The 16,633-nt window shown below is 37.6% G+C and overlaps 1 protein-coding gene across 3 annotated transcripts in view; it reads left to right on the forward strand.

Moving 5' to 3' along the window:
• Positions 1-6,807: 6,807 nt before the first annotated feature.
• The window catches only part of LOC144049313 (uncharacterized), a 39,392-nt gene continuing 29,566 nt past the window's right edge, over positions 6,808-16,633 (forward strand). Inside the window, exon 1 of one of the 3 annotated variants that reach the window (XM_077562110.1) lies at positions 6,808-6,951. In XM_077562110.1, coding sequence (XP_077418236.1) covers positions 6,950-6,951 — 2 coding nt within the window. In that variant the 5' untranslated portion in view covers positions 6,808-6,949. Of the gene's footprint in view, positions 6,952-11,384; positions 11,760-16,633 lie in introns of those variants that run through there. The other 2 variants (XM_077562108.1, XM_077562107.1) reach the window with 2 other exon arrangements.

Below are 16,633 nucleotides of genomic sequence, written 5' to 3' on the forward strand. Positions count from 1 at the left end.
TTTTGTTTTTTCAATCACGACCAATCCATCCTGTTACTTTTCTGACTACAGTTGTTTTGCAAAGTCACAATTTGTTATTGCATATTAATGTTGGCCAATAGATCAAAGGAATCCCACTACCACTTGCTATTCACTACCAATGCTAATAACTGCCTTAACTGTCATGCCCCACTTGTGTGTGTGGATGAAAACTTATAATTAAAAAATATCTAGCTTCAAAAACACTACCAGGAGTTAAAATAATAATAATAATAATAATATTGGTAGCAGCACAACTTAAAGAGAACGACCCACAAAACTGTGTGACTCTATGAGGTCCAGAAATGTATTTATTATATTAATAAACAACATACATTACAAATGTTAAGTTTTGCCATGACAGTATCCATCCATCCATTTTCGTGACTGCTCATTCCTCACAAGGGTCGCGGGGAGGTGGGGGGGGGGGGGGGTCGCTGTAGCCTATCCCAGCTGGCTTCGGGCAGTTGCCAGTCAATCGCAGACCATGACAGTAATGGCAGCTAAAAATGTCTTTAAAAAAGAAAAAAAAAAACTATTTTGGGTTTCTATGAGCAAATATAAATAAAAGATTCCATTCAAAGGTCATGTCATGCTGCTATTTAATAATAATTCCAAACAGCAAATGATTGTCCAATTTGTTCCTGTCCCTAATTTCACACGCTGCTACTTGGTCTGAAAATCTGATGCAGCAGTGACCTCTAGTGGATAGAACGAGTCATTAAGACACAGGGCAATTTTACCCTGTCAACCTGACATGGGAGTTCTTATTTATTTATTGAATTAATTTAATTGGTTGTAGTTTTGCACTGGTGCTTTTTTTTTAACATGTTTATATAAGTGCACACAAATATAAATGACTTTATTTTGCAATTACAATAACATAAATATGCAGAAAATACATTAATAGTATGAAAATGCTTATGGGCTCAAGACAGTATTTTTCCCTTTACTGTAGAATACAGTCCAGGTCAAATTTTACATTTGTCAGCAATAAATATCCCCCAAATGTCATACTTTCACTCTGGAATTTGATGACTTTTCCTAAAGTTACTCAAAATCTACACACACACGCACACAAAGAAATTAGTTTAATTGGAATTGTGCAACAAGTTTGTGTACACTGAGGGGTTCCAGGTTAAATTCAGCATGTGTTTAATGAAAGAAAATGGCGAAACTATAAATTACATTTAAATTTATTTTTTTTAACTCATTCACTGCCATTGACGACTATAGACGTCAAAAATTCATGTGAACTATTTCTATTAGTTTAGCATTTTTTTCATTTCATTTAATTTTTTATGCAAACCTCATTTTTTTATTGGACATTTATAACAGATATCAAATTATCATGTGATTAATTACGATTGATAAATATTAATAAAAATAAATAAATTCGGCCCGTCAGGCGATTAATTTTTTAAAAATTGTAATTATCACATGACTTCACTAGTTAACTAAAGATTAATCCTAAATTTGTTCTAATTTTACAATATTTTTTTCCTCTAGCTTTTCATACTCTTGTTAGCAAAAGTGGAAAAAAATGTTAAACTAATAGAAATAGTTTAAATAAATTTGTGACGTCTATAGCCGTCAATGGCAGTGAATGAGTTTTAAGGGACAGTGGAAGCCAAATTGGATAAAAAAAAAACATATCAAATATCAGTTCTAACATTGTAAAGTGTGTAACAAAAACCAAAGTCATATTATATGAGTAGGCCGAGTCTGCAAAAAAGCGACTCCCCGAACTTAGCGATGACTCATGGAGCCGGCCGACCATGGTTCGCTGGAACTTTTAATGAATCCGCTCTGCTGAGAGATCAGAGGAAGGACGGAAGGCGTCGCCATGGTGACGTTAGTCATGTGGTCAATGATTATCATCTCGAGACTGGTGACAAGGGAAGGTATGGTGTTTGCGGCATGTGTAATTGTTGCTTGCTGATATATTCCACATGTGCGCAGTTCAGTGACACCATCAATCGGGTATACTCGAGTACTTCTATTTAAAGTACTTTTTGCCACCTTTGCATTTAGGCCATGAAGAGTCGTAATCATTATTTATGAGCTGTTCGTGGTCGCCGCCTCGGCAACTTCCATGCTCGTGTCATGAACAAGGACCGACTGACTCGCGTCAGCGGCCTCGTGTTCAAACGCCGCGCACACATGTGGGGCTGTGACATCATCACATCTGGCTCCCATTGCCAGTGGTTGACTCAGCAGGACATGAAAAAGTTGCGACGTTGAGGCCGAAGAACCAAAGAAGGAAAATAATACATGATTTGAAGATGCGTATGTATATTACTGCATCACTGGTGGTGTAGTGGTTCACTTGCCTGACTTCCATCCAGTCTAATCGTTAAAAAAAAAGAGATTTTTTTTTTTCCTCCAGAAGACCTCATGAAATACAAATAGCACGAGAAGTAGCCTACAAGGCACCAAAGTTGTCGTGCTATACTATTATACACGTCTCCCATCTAATTGAGGGGGGGGGGGGGGGTGGGCTTCCAAAACTGTTGTTAGTGCAGTTGTCATGGAAATGTTTATCCGATAACGGAAAAGTTTGAATTCTGTTTTTGCTCGGTTCATTAATCCGTTTTCTTTGATAGGACTGCAGAATGGTGGATGATAAACAAAAGAAATACACTGGATTGTGTTATTGGACTGTGTAGTCCTTTGCATGCATGCGCAAGAAGTGTGTATTCGCACACGCATGCGCACACACAATTATAGTAAACCAAATAACTAAAATTGGAGTTTGGGGAAAAACATTTTCGTTTATGAAATAAAAGTAAAATGGAAATGCTTGCTTTAAATTAGCATTTTAACTCATTCACTACCATTGACAGCTATAGACGAATGTAACTATTTCTGTTAGTTTAACATTTTTTCTACTTTTGTTAACAAGAGTATGAAAACCTATAACTTTTTTTTATTGTACATTCAGAACGGATATAAAATTTGTGATTAATTGTGGGTTAACTAGTAAAGTCATGCGATTAATTACGATTAAAACATTTAATTGCCTGACACCCCCAATTTTTAATATATTTTTTAATTGTAATTAATCGCATGACTTCAATAGTTGACTCACGATTAATCACTTTTTATATCTGTTCTAATAGTACAATAAAAAAAATCTAGGTTTTCATACTCTTGTTAACAAAAGTGGATTTTTTTTTAAACAAATGAATTTTTGACGTCTATAGCCGTCAATGGCAGTGAATGAGTTAATGTATTTATTTTAACATTCCTGTACAGCCATCCAGAAAAAGGAAGATGACAAACAATCCATAGATTAAAAATAAATCAATTAAATTAAATAAATACAAAATTAACTCATTCACTGCCATAAATTCATTTTCCCCAAAAAATTATAAAAAAAATTAGGGGCAACAGGCGATTATTTTTTTTTTTTGTAATTAATCGTATGACTTCACTAGTTAACTCACGATTAATCGCAAATTTTATATCTGTTCTAAATGTACAATGAATTTTTTTTCTAGGTTTTCATACTCTCGTTAACAAAAGTGGAAAAAAATTTTAAACTAATAGAAATTAGTTGAAATGAATTTTCGGCGTTTATAGCCGTCAATGGCAGCGAATGAAAAAAGAAGAAGAAAAGATTATAAGAAATTTGGGGCGCCAGGTGATTAAAATTGTAATCGTAATTAATCGCATGACTTCAATAGTTAACTCACGATTAATCACAAATTGTATATCTGTTCTAAATGTACAATAAAAAAATTCTAGGTTGTCATACTCTTGTTAACAAAAGTGGATTTTTTTTTAAACAAATGAATTTTTGACGTCTATAGCCGTCAATGGCAGTGAATGAGTTAATGTATTTATTTTAACATTCCTGTACAGCCATCCAGAAAAAGGAAGATGACAAACAATCCATAGATTAAAAATAAATCAATTAAATTAAATAAATACAAAATTAACTCATTCACTGCCATAAATTCATTTTCCCCAAAAAATTATAAAAAAAATTAGGGGCAACAGGCGATTAATTTTTTTTTTTGTAATTAATCGTATGACTTCACTAGTTAACTCACGATTAATCGCAAATTTTATATCTGTTCTAAATGTACAATGAATTTTTTTTCTAGGTTTTCATACTCTCGTTAACAAAAGTGGAAAAAAATTTTAAACTAATAGAAATTAGTTGAAATGAATTTTCGGCGTTTATAGCCGTCAATGGCAGCGAATGAAAAAAGAAGAAGAAAAGATTATAAGAAATTTGGGGCGCCAGGTGATTAAAATTGTAATCGTAATTAATCGCATGACTTCAATAGTTAACTCACGATTAATCACAAATTGTATATCTGTTCTAAATGTACAATAAAAAAATTCTAGGTTGTCATACTCTTGTTAACAAAAGTGGAAAAAATGTTAAACTAATAGAAATAGTTCAAATTTTTGACGTCTATAGCCGTCAATGGCAGTGAATGAGTTAAACTGAAACGACCCCGCCCCCCCCTCCAAAAAAAAAGTAAACTAACAAACCTGCTATAAAAACTAGTTTAAAGCAACTTAATTAAAAAAAAAAAAGTGAAACAAAATAAAACCGAACCGTAATGAAAAATCCAAAACTAAATAACCCTGACACGCATTCACACACACACACACACACGGCCCAAGGGAAAGATATCTCAAGGTTGTTGTCAAGGCGCATAGTTGAGCAGTCACCTCATCTGGAGGTCTGCTGCGAACACACACACACATTCACACGTTTTGACCCCACTCACGCACCAACACGGCAGGCGCATTGACATGAAGCCACTCCCTGTAACGTGCACACTATTTTCTCATGCATGTAACATTTCATCATATCTCAAATCATCAGTTGACACAATGATGACAAACAGACCATAAATGACTTCTCTCGTCAGGTGAATGTTTTTACACTCTTATCACTTGTGACAAATATTTACTGTGTATATTGCTAACTGTAGAGTTCTTAAAGTTAACTCATTCGCTGCCATTGACGGCTATAGACGTCAAAAGTTCATTTGAACTGTTTCCATTTAACATGAATTTTATTTCCATTTTTGTTAAGAGTATGAAAACCTAGATTTTTTTCTACATTTAGAACAGATGTAAAATTTGTGATTAATCGTGAGTTAATTAGTGGTCATGCGATTAATTACGATTTAAAAAAAAATCGCCTCATGCCCCTAATTTACGAAAAAAAACAATAATCTTTTTTGTTTTTAAAGAAAAGATTATTTAAAAAAAATCTTAATTAATCGCATGACTTCACTAATTAACTCACGATTAATCACAAATTTTATATCTGTTCTAATACAATAAAAAAAAAAGGTTTTCAAACTCTGAAAAATGTTTTACTCATAAAAATAGTCCAAATGAATTTTTGACGTCTATAGCCGTCAATGGCAGTGAATGAGTTAATATTTTGGACTTGCAGTATGCTGTGACTCAGTATGGATTATTTATATTGTAGCTTTTTTTTTATTATTCATCATGATGCCATACCATGTAATGCTAAAATCCACCAAAAGACCTAATAATAAAAACTGCCACTGTACAGTACTGGGCCCAAATCAAGCTAGAGCAATTGCTACATCGAACCTTTTCACAGATCTTGTTGTTGCTGGTCTGGATGATGATAGCCAGGTGTGCGAAAAGAGTGGCAGGTAGAACAAAGAGTTAAAAGCTCAGACATATATTATTAGCGAAGACTAATGACAACAGCAGGACCCAAAAAAAAAAAAAAGGCTTCAACACGTCTTTGACCTCTTCAGCAGTTGGGCTTGTCATTTTGAAGGCACAAAGCCAGCGAGCGCTCCTGAACCGTGGGAGCATCTATCAGCTTGAGTCAAGTCAATGAACAATCAAAGAGACTTACTGGTGAATGGACAGTGAATTAAGTGTACACTAAGAGGCCAGGAGCGGATTTTGCGAGTTAGCGGAGCTCTCCACAAGCTGTCAAGCACAGTCTGTTAGTCTAGACTCTCAGGAAGGCAGGCAGGGGGCTGGACAAAGAGCTTGCGGCAATTAGCGAAGGGCACATTTAGGAGAAAATGGCCATTTCTGCACGCAAACGTGTACAAAGCCCCCACTGGACATCCCGGCACATTCCAACATTTAGACCCAATGGCCAATAACCGCCGCACCCTTGCAGAGGAAATTCCTAAAGTGGACTCTAACAGCGCCGCAGTTCACATGTCCAGATATGGACCAAGACGCTTAAAAGGGGCGGGAGAGCCGCTAATAACAGGAAGTTGTAAGAATAATAGCAGCGGGAGGATGTCACGGAGGCCTCCCGCCTCCAACAACCCCCTGCAAGCTTGATTCCAAAACAGAACCGTGCATGAGGATGTGCTGCGTTATTTGTTTCACGTGTTTAAGCACCACACAGCTGTGAGGAAGTCAAGTCAAGTCAAGTTTATGTCTATAGCCCTTAAGAGTCTCAAAAGGTTTCACATGCCCTCAGTTGACAAATATTCAGGCTTGGGGAGTAACGGAATACATGTTACGTAATCAGATAAAAAAAAATAACTGTATTCTATTACAGTTACAAGAAAAAACATGGATTACAATTTCTACGATGAGAGAGAGAGAGAGAGAGAGAGAGAGAGAGAGAGAGAGAGAGAGAGAGAGAGAGAGAGAGAGAGAGAGAGAGAGAGAGAGAGAGAGAGAGAGAGAGAGCGCGTGCACGCCCGCCCACCCGCCCGCCGGCGCGACTGGGACCGTTGCTACATGTCCGGGAGGTGGGGACAAACGAACTGACGAGTCGCGTCCGCCACACGCGGGCAGTTTGAAAAAGCTTCACGGACGTGAGGAGGAAATGACGACCGGTATTCACTGGAATTTACTCGGAGCGAAAGTTTGAGCTGAGAGTCCAGCTGCATGCTACGCGCTGTAGCTTCTTGCTAGCTAGCTAGCCCGCTAGCCTACAACCATAATGTGAGTGACACCTTCCAAACAAATCTTCCTCCCACTAATTCACTATTCAAACATCATACACAACATATACACGGTTAAACTTGTCGCTGGGATAAAATTTCATTTGGCAGTTGATGTCACATATAAATCTATCTATCTATCTATCTATCTATCTATCTATCTATCTATCTATCTATCTATCTATCTATCTATCTATCTATCTATCTATCTATCTATCTATCTATCAGGTGTGGTTGCTTTCAGTGGCAGTTTGAAAACAGCATATGGCCTTCAATCAATCAGTCAATAGCCTACATGCTTTTTAATTACACTAGGATTTTTGCTATTTGTAAGTTGCCCGGGTCACATTGTATACAATATATATTGTGGTGGTATTTATTTTTATTTTGTCTTCATGAGTATACTCAATATTGGAGTAATCATAAAGTAATTCAGTTACATTGCTTTAATATTATGGTACTTGGATTACGTTACTAACTACATTTTTTAGCAGCTAACTTATAACTGTAACGGATTACATTTTAAAAGTAACCCTCCCAACCCTGCAAATATTAACGGCATCCCCTAATCGAACCACAAAAGGGCATGGAAAGTTGATAGGCCTACATTTACTGTATTACGCAGGTATAATTTTTATTTTATGGATTATTACACAACTCAAAATCCTTCCTGTGTGGAGTTTGCACACTCTAAAAACAGTTGGCTAAAAAAAACAAACAACGATGGGTAAAAAAAAATAGGCCAATCCTCTACTTGGGTCGATTTGACCCAACATTGAGTCAAAAAAGTCTTTCAGAGTAAAACAACTCATAAATATTGGTCAGATCCTTTACTTGTGGTCCAAAAATTGGGTCATTTTGTATAAAACAACCCAGAAAGTTGTGTCAAATTGACCCATAAAGTGGATCGGTCCATTTTTTATCCATAATTGTGACACTTTTGACCCAACTGTTTTTAGAGTGCATGTTCTCGTCATAGGCTCTTGCTCTCGCGGGCCTAAGTCTACGCAGAGGCAGGTTAGACCCGATGTTGGTCATCGCGAACGAGTAAAGGCCAGAATCTCTAATAGTTGTGCCAACCAGTAGGATCCTTAAAAAACATAATAAATGACTTAGTGTTTGATGCCCATGAAGGAAATGCTTCATGTTTGACCAACTGTCTACCTTGCGCCGGTGTTGGATGTGATCTGAGCACATAATGGTTAGATTGACTTTACCAAATTGGTGGACTGGTTTGCCAAATTGGTAAACCGGTGCAGCAAGTCTTGGCTGATCCCACAATTAGGACCCGTGTGCAGAAATTTGCTGTGGACTAAATTTTCAATCTTTGTTTTTTTTATCTTTAATTTTATTACTACTATAAAAAAAAATGTTACTATACCAGTTTCACTGTTTAAAAAGGTCACGGTTGAGCTGTAGCCCATCCCATCTGACTTTGGACAATAGGCAGGCTACGCCCTTGAATTGTTGTCAATCACAGGGCACACATACTGTACAGATAAAATTCACACTCATTCAACAACCACCTCAGCTTTATTTATAGAGCGCTTAAAGGGGAAGTCAACCCCCCCAAAGTTTTCTTGGCAATATGTTTTTTGTAGCCCCACGAGTCTTAATATGGTATTCCGGTTAATTTTGCATTAGTGGAGTATGAATTAAGCAGCAAAATCCAGCAGTTTTTTATCAAAATCAGAAGGCGGCCATTTTGCCATTTGCGGTCGAGTAAAAATTACATCACAGTTGCGCAGGTCCCAGGTACCAATCAACCAATCACAGCTCAACTTCAGAAAACAGGTGAGCTGTGATTGGTCGTTGACTGAGATCTGAGCAACTGTGAAGTCATGCAAATGGAAAAAATGGTTGCCCCCTGAGATGGATAAAAATGGCTGGATTTTGCTTCTTAACTCACATTCTACAAACGTAATATTAATCAGAATGTCATGTTTAGATTAGCGATAATATAACATATTAGTGTCAAGAAATGTTTAAGGTTGACAACAACCATAACTAAAGTGGCTGTACATATCAAAGACAAAATAATAATAATAAGTAGAAAAATTCCTGCGCAAATTTTGAATGGGACTGCTGACTCTTGCGAGGTGGAAAGACGCATGTATGTAGTACTTGTAGCAATAGTAGTAGTAGTAGTATAGTAGTAGCACTTGTAAAAAAACAGTATTTAAATAGCAGTCCATTCCATTTAATAAAAAAAATTAAAAATAATAATAATAAAAAAAAATTTTTGGAAAATGTATTTAAAAAAATGTAAATGAGCTGAACAGTTTAAAATTTAAACGACTGGACACGTTTCATATATTTAGGTAATGTTTGTGTATTTGTAATGTTGCTTTATTTTAAATTTTCAGTCTGACTCATTTTAAATTCTTAATTAGACTGCTGTTGATTTTGAAAACATACACTCTCAGCTATCACAAAATTAAACACACCTGCACAAATGAATGAGATTCAAACCAAGATTTGTGTCCTAAATTCTGCTTTTATAAAAATAATAATGTTTTTTTTTTTGATCGACACTGCACGTTATCATTACCAACTGCATGATTGTTGTTGTTGGTTTACAGGAACGGCAAACTGGAAAAAAAAAAAGTGTAGAAATAATTTTGGTGCCAACTCATTTCACTTTTATTACCATGTTTATACAAGAACAATCTCAATAGTGTTCCCGAGCTCATGAGGGTACTTCTACTACTTGTGTTCCTACAGTAGTGTGTGTGAGTGTGTTTGTTTTGTATTGAATTCAGTCTGTGTGCTCACGGGTGCATGTCTGAGCATCAATTCATGACAATGTTTGTGTGCGACCAGTCACAATCAGACAGCCACACAACCTCCCGTTGCTCTTTGTCTTATGCCACACACAGGCTCCGTCATACACAGTTCCCATGAAATTGCTCCTTCTTTTGCAGTAAATGGCTCTCGGAAAAAAAAAAAAACAGATAGAATGACTGGCAGTTCAAAGTGGCCACACATTATTTTAGAAGGCATTAGTTCGGCACTATATTACACCAGAACCTCGGCTTATGAACACCACTTTTGTGAGCAAAATGGTTTACAAACCAAATTTTCTGACAGATAAATAATACATTATACAACAAATAATACATGCATACTGTTAAGTATAAAACCGTGAATGTATTGATTTTATGTAGCATAAATAATAAATAAATGGATTTATATTACGGATGTGCCCCAAATGTTTTTTTTTTATTAATGTAATGCATGAGTTTTGGGGTTTAATTTTAACTCATTCACTGCCATTGACGGCTATAGACGTCAAAAATTCATTTTCACTATTTTTATTAGTTTAAAATTTTCCCCCACTTTTGTTAACAAGAGTATGAAAACCTAGATTTTTTTTAACTGCACATTTAGAACAGATATAAAATGTGTGATTAATTGTGATTTAACTAGTTAAGTCATGCGATTAATTATGATTACAAATTTTAATCGCCTGACGCCCCAAATTTGTAATAATGTTTTCTCTCTTTAAATTTTTTTTTTTATTCATTGCAATTGACGGCTATAAACGTCAAAAATTCATTTAAACTTTTTCTTTTAGTTTAACATTCTTTTCCCACTTTTGTTGACAAGAGTATGAAAACCTAGAAATGTTTTATTGTACATTTAGAACAGATATAAAATTTGTGATTAATCGTGAGTGAAGTCATGTGATTATTTACAATAAAAATTTGAATCACCTGTCGCCCCTATTTTTTTCATTTTTTTGTAGAAGGAAAAAGTCACAATAAAGTTGGGTTTTTTGCAGCGTAGGAAGAGCATATGCCGGTGAGTAATGTTAACATGCTTCTCTGTATACATTCCTGAAGCGTATTGTATGACAAGCCGTTCTTTTGAATGATAAAAGTGCCGTGAATAGCGCGCTAATTGGCATTAGCGAGTCAGACTGGAGTAGATCATGACGGTTCTTACTTTGCGCATCTATAAATTGAAGCAGAAATCATTGTCAATCAAATCCTTTTGAATCAAAAAACATTCTGAATCGAATCGGAGACCCAAAAATCGGAATCAAATCGAATTGTGAGACAGTCAAAGATTCCCACCCCTAATTTATATTAAGTAAATCTAATTATTTATGTAGAATAAATAATGAATAATTACTCCAAGTCAAAAAGCGTGAATGTATTTTTGTAGAATAAATTAAATTATTTAAGTAGAACAAATACTCTATGTATAAAACCGTACACGTCTTTATGTAGAATAAATGATATTATTTATGTAGAATAAATAAAAAATAAATACGCTAAGTAGGGATGCGCCAATAAGATCGGCTGTTTGTGTGTGCACGGTGCGACCCAGTCAGTGAAGTCATTACGCTTTCCACTCACTCAACAGGAGGTGGGGCTTTTTTTTTTCTTCTCTCCCCCTCCCGAAAACTTATTCCGCTGCCCCCTCTCTCAGCACAAAGCCCAGTGTGCACACTACGTTCTCAACCACGCAGGGAGTGCGCAGCGCCCGCACGACGGATTGTTCCACTTTGAAACTTGAACCCACGTTGCGTGCAACCTGCGTGTAAGCCTTCCGCGGACTGCTTTTTCTTTTCTTTTTTCGGATTCTCCACTGTGCACGGTTGTTTTTCCGCCGTGGCTCATCCCCGCTAATAGTCGCACCCCGATCACAAGTAGGGGGGACCAGTGAAGAGTCGATCTTGCGGGAAGAGGTCTGGACCCTTAAACGCACCATGAGCATGCAAACGGTGAACCTTGATACCTACAGCCTGTCACTGCTCACGGCAAAGGAGGATATCCTCAACCATCGCTCCTCGACCAACTGGTAACAATTTCCGTTTCATGACATCCAAAACAATCTCGTTGTGTTCGAAGTTTAAGTTTCATGTTAGCGAACGAGCTGTTGCGTAATTGGAGGCTTTATTTCATTAATCCAATGAGCAAAAAGTGTTGCTCTGCAAAACGGTGCACGCAACGTGGGCTATTTTTACAACGCTATTGTCCTCATGGTGAGACACTTTTTAAGTACACCAAAGCTTCTAACCTCCCGCTTGAGCGTGTACGAGAGGAGGTGACGGTTCGAGCATTTACGCACGCAGAGCGCAGAACACTGCATTACTCACTGCCCCCAAAAGTGTAAGATCCAAGTTTCCTCTGCTCAAAGGTAACGTGAAGCTCGTCTTCTTTGCTGGCACGATCAGGTTTCTTGCTCGTTCTATGTTTCTGAAAGGCATAGATAGGCCTACTTTAATTAATGAAGTGGACACACAACCAGCACAAGATGATCCCATGCTTTAATATTAGTGGTCGACTACAAGCTAGGTTCAATGTACTGTGTTTGTTTTGTTCTCCTTTTTGCTTTCTGAATACAGTTGATGTTGTTTTATGTCCTAGTATATTAACATTATTGTAAGCCACTGCCAAATTATGTGCGGTTTGAACATTAACAGTACACCACATTTAAATTTAGGACACGACAAAGGTGTCATTCAGTAACTCTCGTTAGGGCAATGGACAATTCGATATGACAGAATAAATGTCTATATGACAAAATAAGAGTCACAAATACAGAACCTTACATAGCAACTGACAACTTTATCATCATCAACTTTATCATCATAAGTGAGTAAATACAGGACCCCGTGACCTAACCCAAAACACGGTCATAACATTAGGAAACTGTACTTATACTAAATAATGACTTAATTAAAATATATTGTACACCAAAGTAAAATAAAATAAAAATTACTTAACAAATGTCATCCATCCATCCATCCATTTTCTTGGCCGCTTTTCCTCACAAGGGTCGCGGGGGTGCTGGAGCCTATCCCAGCTGGCTTCGGGCAGTAGGCGGGGTACACCCTGAACTGGTTGCCAGCCAATTAAATTTTTTATTTTTGCATAAATCGTCATTTTTTTGTGTTTCCTGAAAAAATTACTTTGGCGATTATTTTTAAGAAGGTATCGATGTATCCACTTAAAAGTTGAACGCAATTTAATTGACCTTAGACAGTAATTCTTTGACATACCAGGAGGGGGAGCCCTTTTTTTTTTTCGCATACCAGACTATTATTGTTGTGGAACTGCGCTGTATCTGATTAAAGACAGTTTCGACCATTTCTATTATGTGTCTATCTACACAATGGGGGGAAAAAGTAATATAAATACTTACGGGTAAAATGACAGGTATTGGCGTTGAGATCAAACCGTGCAAGTGGATAAAAGACAGCTGTACACTGCAGAACCTCCAATGAACAGAATCCACTCTGGGACGCTCTTGTTTTCATTTGGAAAATATTTTGTATTGCTTTTGCAAATACAGAATTTAAATGGACGTAATCAAACAGATTCTATTTTAAAAAAAAATAAAAAAAATACAGGGGATTTGTACTTTTTCCCTGAAAGCTATTATATACACACCTGTTATTAGGGTGTAATGTACTACTCACACACACCTTGAGGCCAATTAATGGTAGAATGTCTCACTGTGATCGCGTCTGCAATACACTCCCATGCAGATATAAATACTGTGCGCCATTGTGTGTGGTTTGGCAGATGACTCATGACATTGTGTCCTCGGGGCGTATTGGAGATGATTGTGTACATGGGATTGTTTGACAGGCGGCAGATAGTAAGCCAAAGAATCCAATGAGAGGCTGAAGTTCAATACAAAGTTGATGCGTGGGACTGACTCTCCAACATGACGCTGAACACGGAACTTGGAAAAGATGATCCCAAATGCACTCAAGGAATGAAACTGAACATTATGGAAATGGATGGGAAGCTTTTTTTTTTTTTCCCCCATAGCCCATTTAAATGTGAGCTCTTCATTCATGCAGCTGGAGTCTGCAGAGTTGGACGTCACCCGCGTTCCACTCCCACACGAGCGCACATGTTCTGCAGTTCTTCAACCCGTCATTTGGGCTACTTTGAGGTTATTAAAAAACAGTGGTCGCATGCGAGGAGTCGAAGTGTGCGTGCTGGGAATGCTGCATTCAATGTGAGTAGGGAAAAAGAAACGGAATGAGAGCTGGGTGTTGTTTTGACGCATCACCATGGGGATGTGTGCAGGTGTCAGGTGGTCAGGTTGCAGGTTATCACACGGGATGACCTGACATGTGGCTGCTGGCAATGGATCCTTTGTAGTCTCATAATGGATTGTTTATTACCCATAGGACACTTTATTAGGTACACCTGCACAATTTAATGATTGCGAATGCGGATGTTTAATGTACTCATTCAAAGTCAGCTGGGATGAACTTCCTGATAAGGGACAAGCGTTATTTGATGGATGGATGTTTTTGTGTACTTGCAAAGTATTTATGGAGGCAAAGAAAACAAAGTTTACTTTCGATAGCTTGGAAGTTTTGATCGAAGAGTTAGCCAAGATAGTTCAGTTGTACGAGCACAGTTCCTTGTCTTCAACTTTCCATGTCTGTGGAATTCCTGGGAAAGCAGTTTGGTTTGCACATTGTATTAATTTTCAACAGACCCGCCAGTGAAGACGTATTGCTGCCAAGTTTAAACCACTCCGTTCAATGCCAGATTAGCCAGTCATAAAAAAAAAAAAGTGCGTATGTGTGAATCAGCTGGGAGAAATGTTTGCAGCATTGTGTCAGGTTAAGCTGATTTGAGGCCAGTGATTAGCTTGACCTGGTATTCATCACAAATGGGTGCGGGGGGCTTTATGGAGCCAACTGTGACGTGATCACTGTCACGCTTTCTTTTTACAACACAAACAGACACGGTTTGCGGCGCACTCGTGTTGCTCAATGTCCCAGTTACAGACACGGGCAGTGACAGAATAAATAAAACAGTCGCTGTAGCAACGATTTTTATGTTTTGATTGCTGTTTTTGTTAGCTAGCAGTTTAGTGCAGAAATCAGTTAAACGATTTCCACAAAACTTTTTGTTGAGATGTGGTGCTTGGGCCAGTGAAAACAATTTTTTTTCTCAATGATTCCTTTGTGTTCTCAGTAAATAATTCATGAGTCCTTATGAAATGTTGGTATGAATAAAGGTGGAAAGTTGTTTTTACTACTCTGACTGACATCTAGGGCTGCAGCTATCAACGTTTTCGGAATATGCCAACAACTGATGAATATTCAGATAAAAATAGAACAAATATTAAACACAATTGCATGCATGTGATGTGCACTTGGTGTCACCATACACACGTTCTACTGTAGTATCTGTGACTTTGAGTGTGTATGGCCTGTTGAGTGACATGGGTGTCATTGAACGAGAGTGTAGGGCTAGCTAACTTGGCTGGTTAGTTGGTTAACCCATCAGGCGTGAATTGTGGCCATCAGGAGCGTGTTAACGAATGTGCTAATACTTTGTGAACTATATGCAAGGGTTGCTACTAGGGGTGTGCCAAAAAATATTTATAATAACTTCAAATTATCTTGTCTTGCCTTTGTCTGTGTGTGCCTTTATTTGGAGCGCTGTTCATGTTGTACCTGATTTGGCCACTTAGGGGCAGTGCGATTCCACGCGGTCTAATACGCTGTTAAGTTGTAGCCACATTAGAGAGTAGAAGGAAAAAGTCACGATGTAGTTATTCCAATAAAAGGTGTTTTTTTTGCAGTGTGGAGCCGTTCTTTTGAGTGATAAAAGTGCCGCGAGTAGCGCGCTAATTAGCATTAGCAAGTCAGACTAGAGTAGATCATTACAATTCCTTGCACATCTTTAGATTGAAGCAAAAATCATTGCCAATCAAATCATTTTAAATCAAAAATCTTTCTAAACCGAAAATCGATTCTGAATCGAATCGCAGGCTCAAAAATCGGAATCGAATCGTGAGACATTCAAAGATTCCCACCCCTAGTTGCTACAATATGTTCTAACTAGCGATAATAAGATGTATTCAAATATTGACACAATATTGTGGTTGAATTAATATTAAGTAAAAATAAGATCAGTGTTTCGATTACTGCATTATTCTAATCTACTGGCCAATATGTTGTTATTCCATCTGTCCCGTCCTCCACTGTCGAATCTATTAAAAATGCACACGCTCATAAATAATTTTTTGCTGATAATCCCGATGCATGCAAGGTTGCTGCCTGTCTTCTTTTGTCTTCCCGTTTCCAGTGATGGCACATTTCTTTGAGCTGAGGTGTTTGCGTGCCAGATTTTCCACATGTTCATGCATGAATAAGAAGGAAGGGGTGTAAAGTTACGGGTCAGATGAACACACACCTGCGAGGGAGGCAAAACTCAGTGACACCAACGGGTTAGCGTGCACACAAACAGGTGATTTCCTCACTCGAGAGGGAACCGAGTGAAGAGAAGAAGAAGTGACAAAAACGTCCTTGTGCGTGTTCTGTTTTTTGTCACTTCCTTATGAATCCACCTGTCAAAAGTGACAAAAATACACATTGCAAACATTCTCAAATTCCCCCAGAGCTCAGAATATGGTGGTCACAATGCAGTGAGTAAATACAGGTGCGTAGGAAATCTTAATGAGGTTTGATCCATTACCTTGAGCCTTAAGTGTTTCCCCCCCCAAAAAAATGATAAAAATGTACAACAAATCACAAAACATGTTGCATAAGGCGGACACTGTCACAATACAAGTTGGAAGTCTTTTCTTGTGCAAAACACTGAACATACGCCTTTCCAGCTGCTGGCTTGAGACCCGCTGTGGGTGGCATGTTGGAGGAGAATGACAATGAGTGATGGCTATAATAGCTG

Source organism: Vanacampus margaritifer, chromosome 3, assembly GCF_051991255.1.
Source record: "Vanacampus margaritifer isolate UIUO_Vmar chromosome 3, RoL_Vmar_1.0, whole genome shotgun sequence".
NCBI classification, from domain to species: domain Eukaryota; kingdom Metazoa; phylum Chordata; class Actinopteri; order Syngnathiformes; family Syngnathidae; genus Vanacampus; species Vanacampus margaritifer.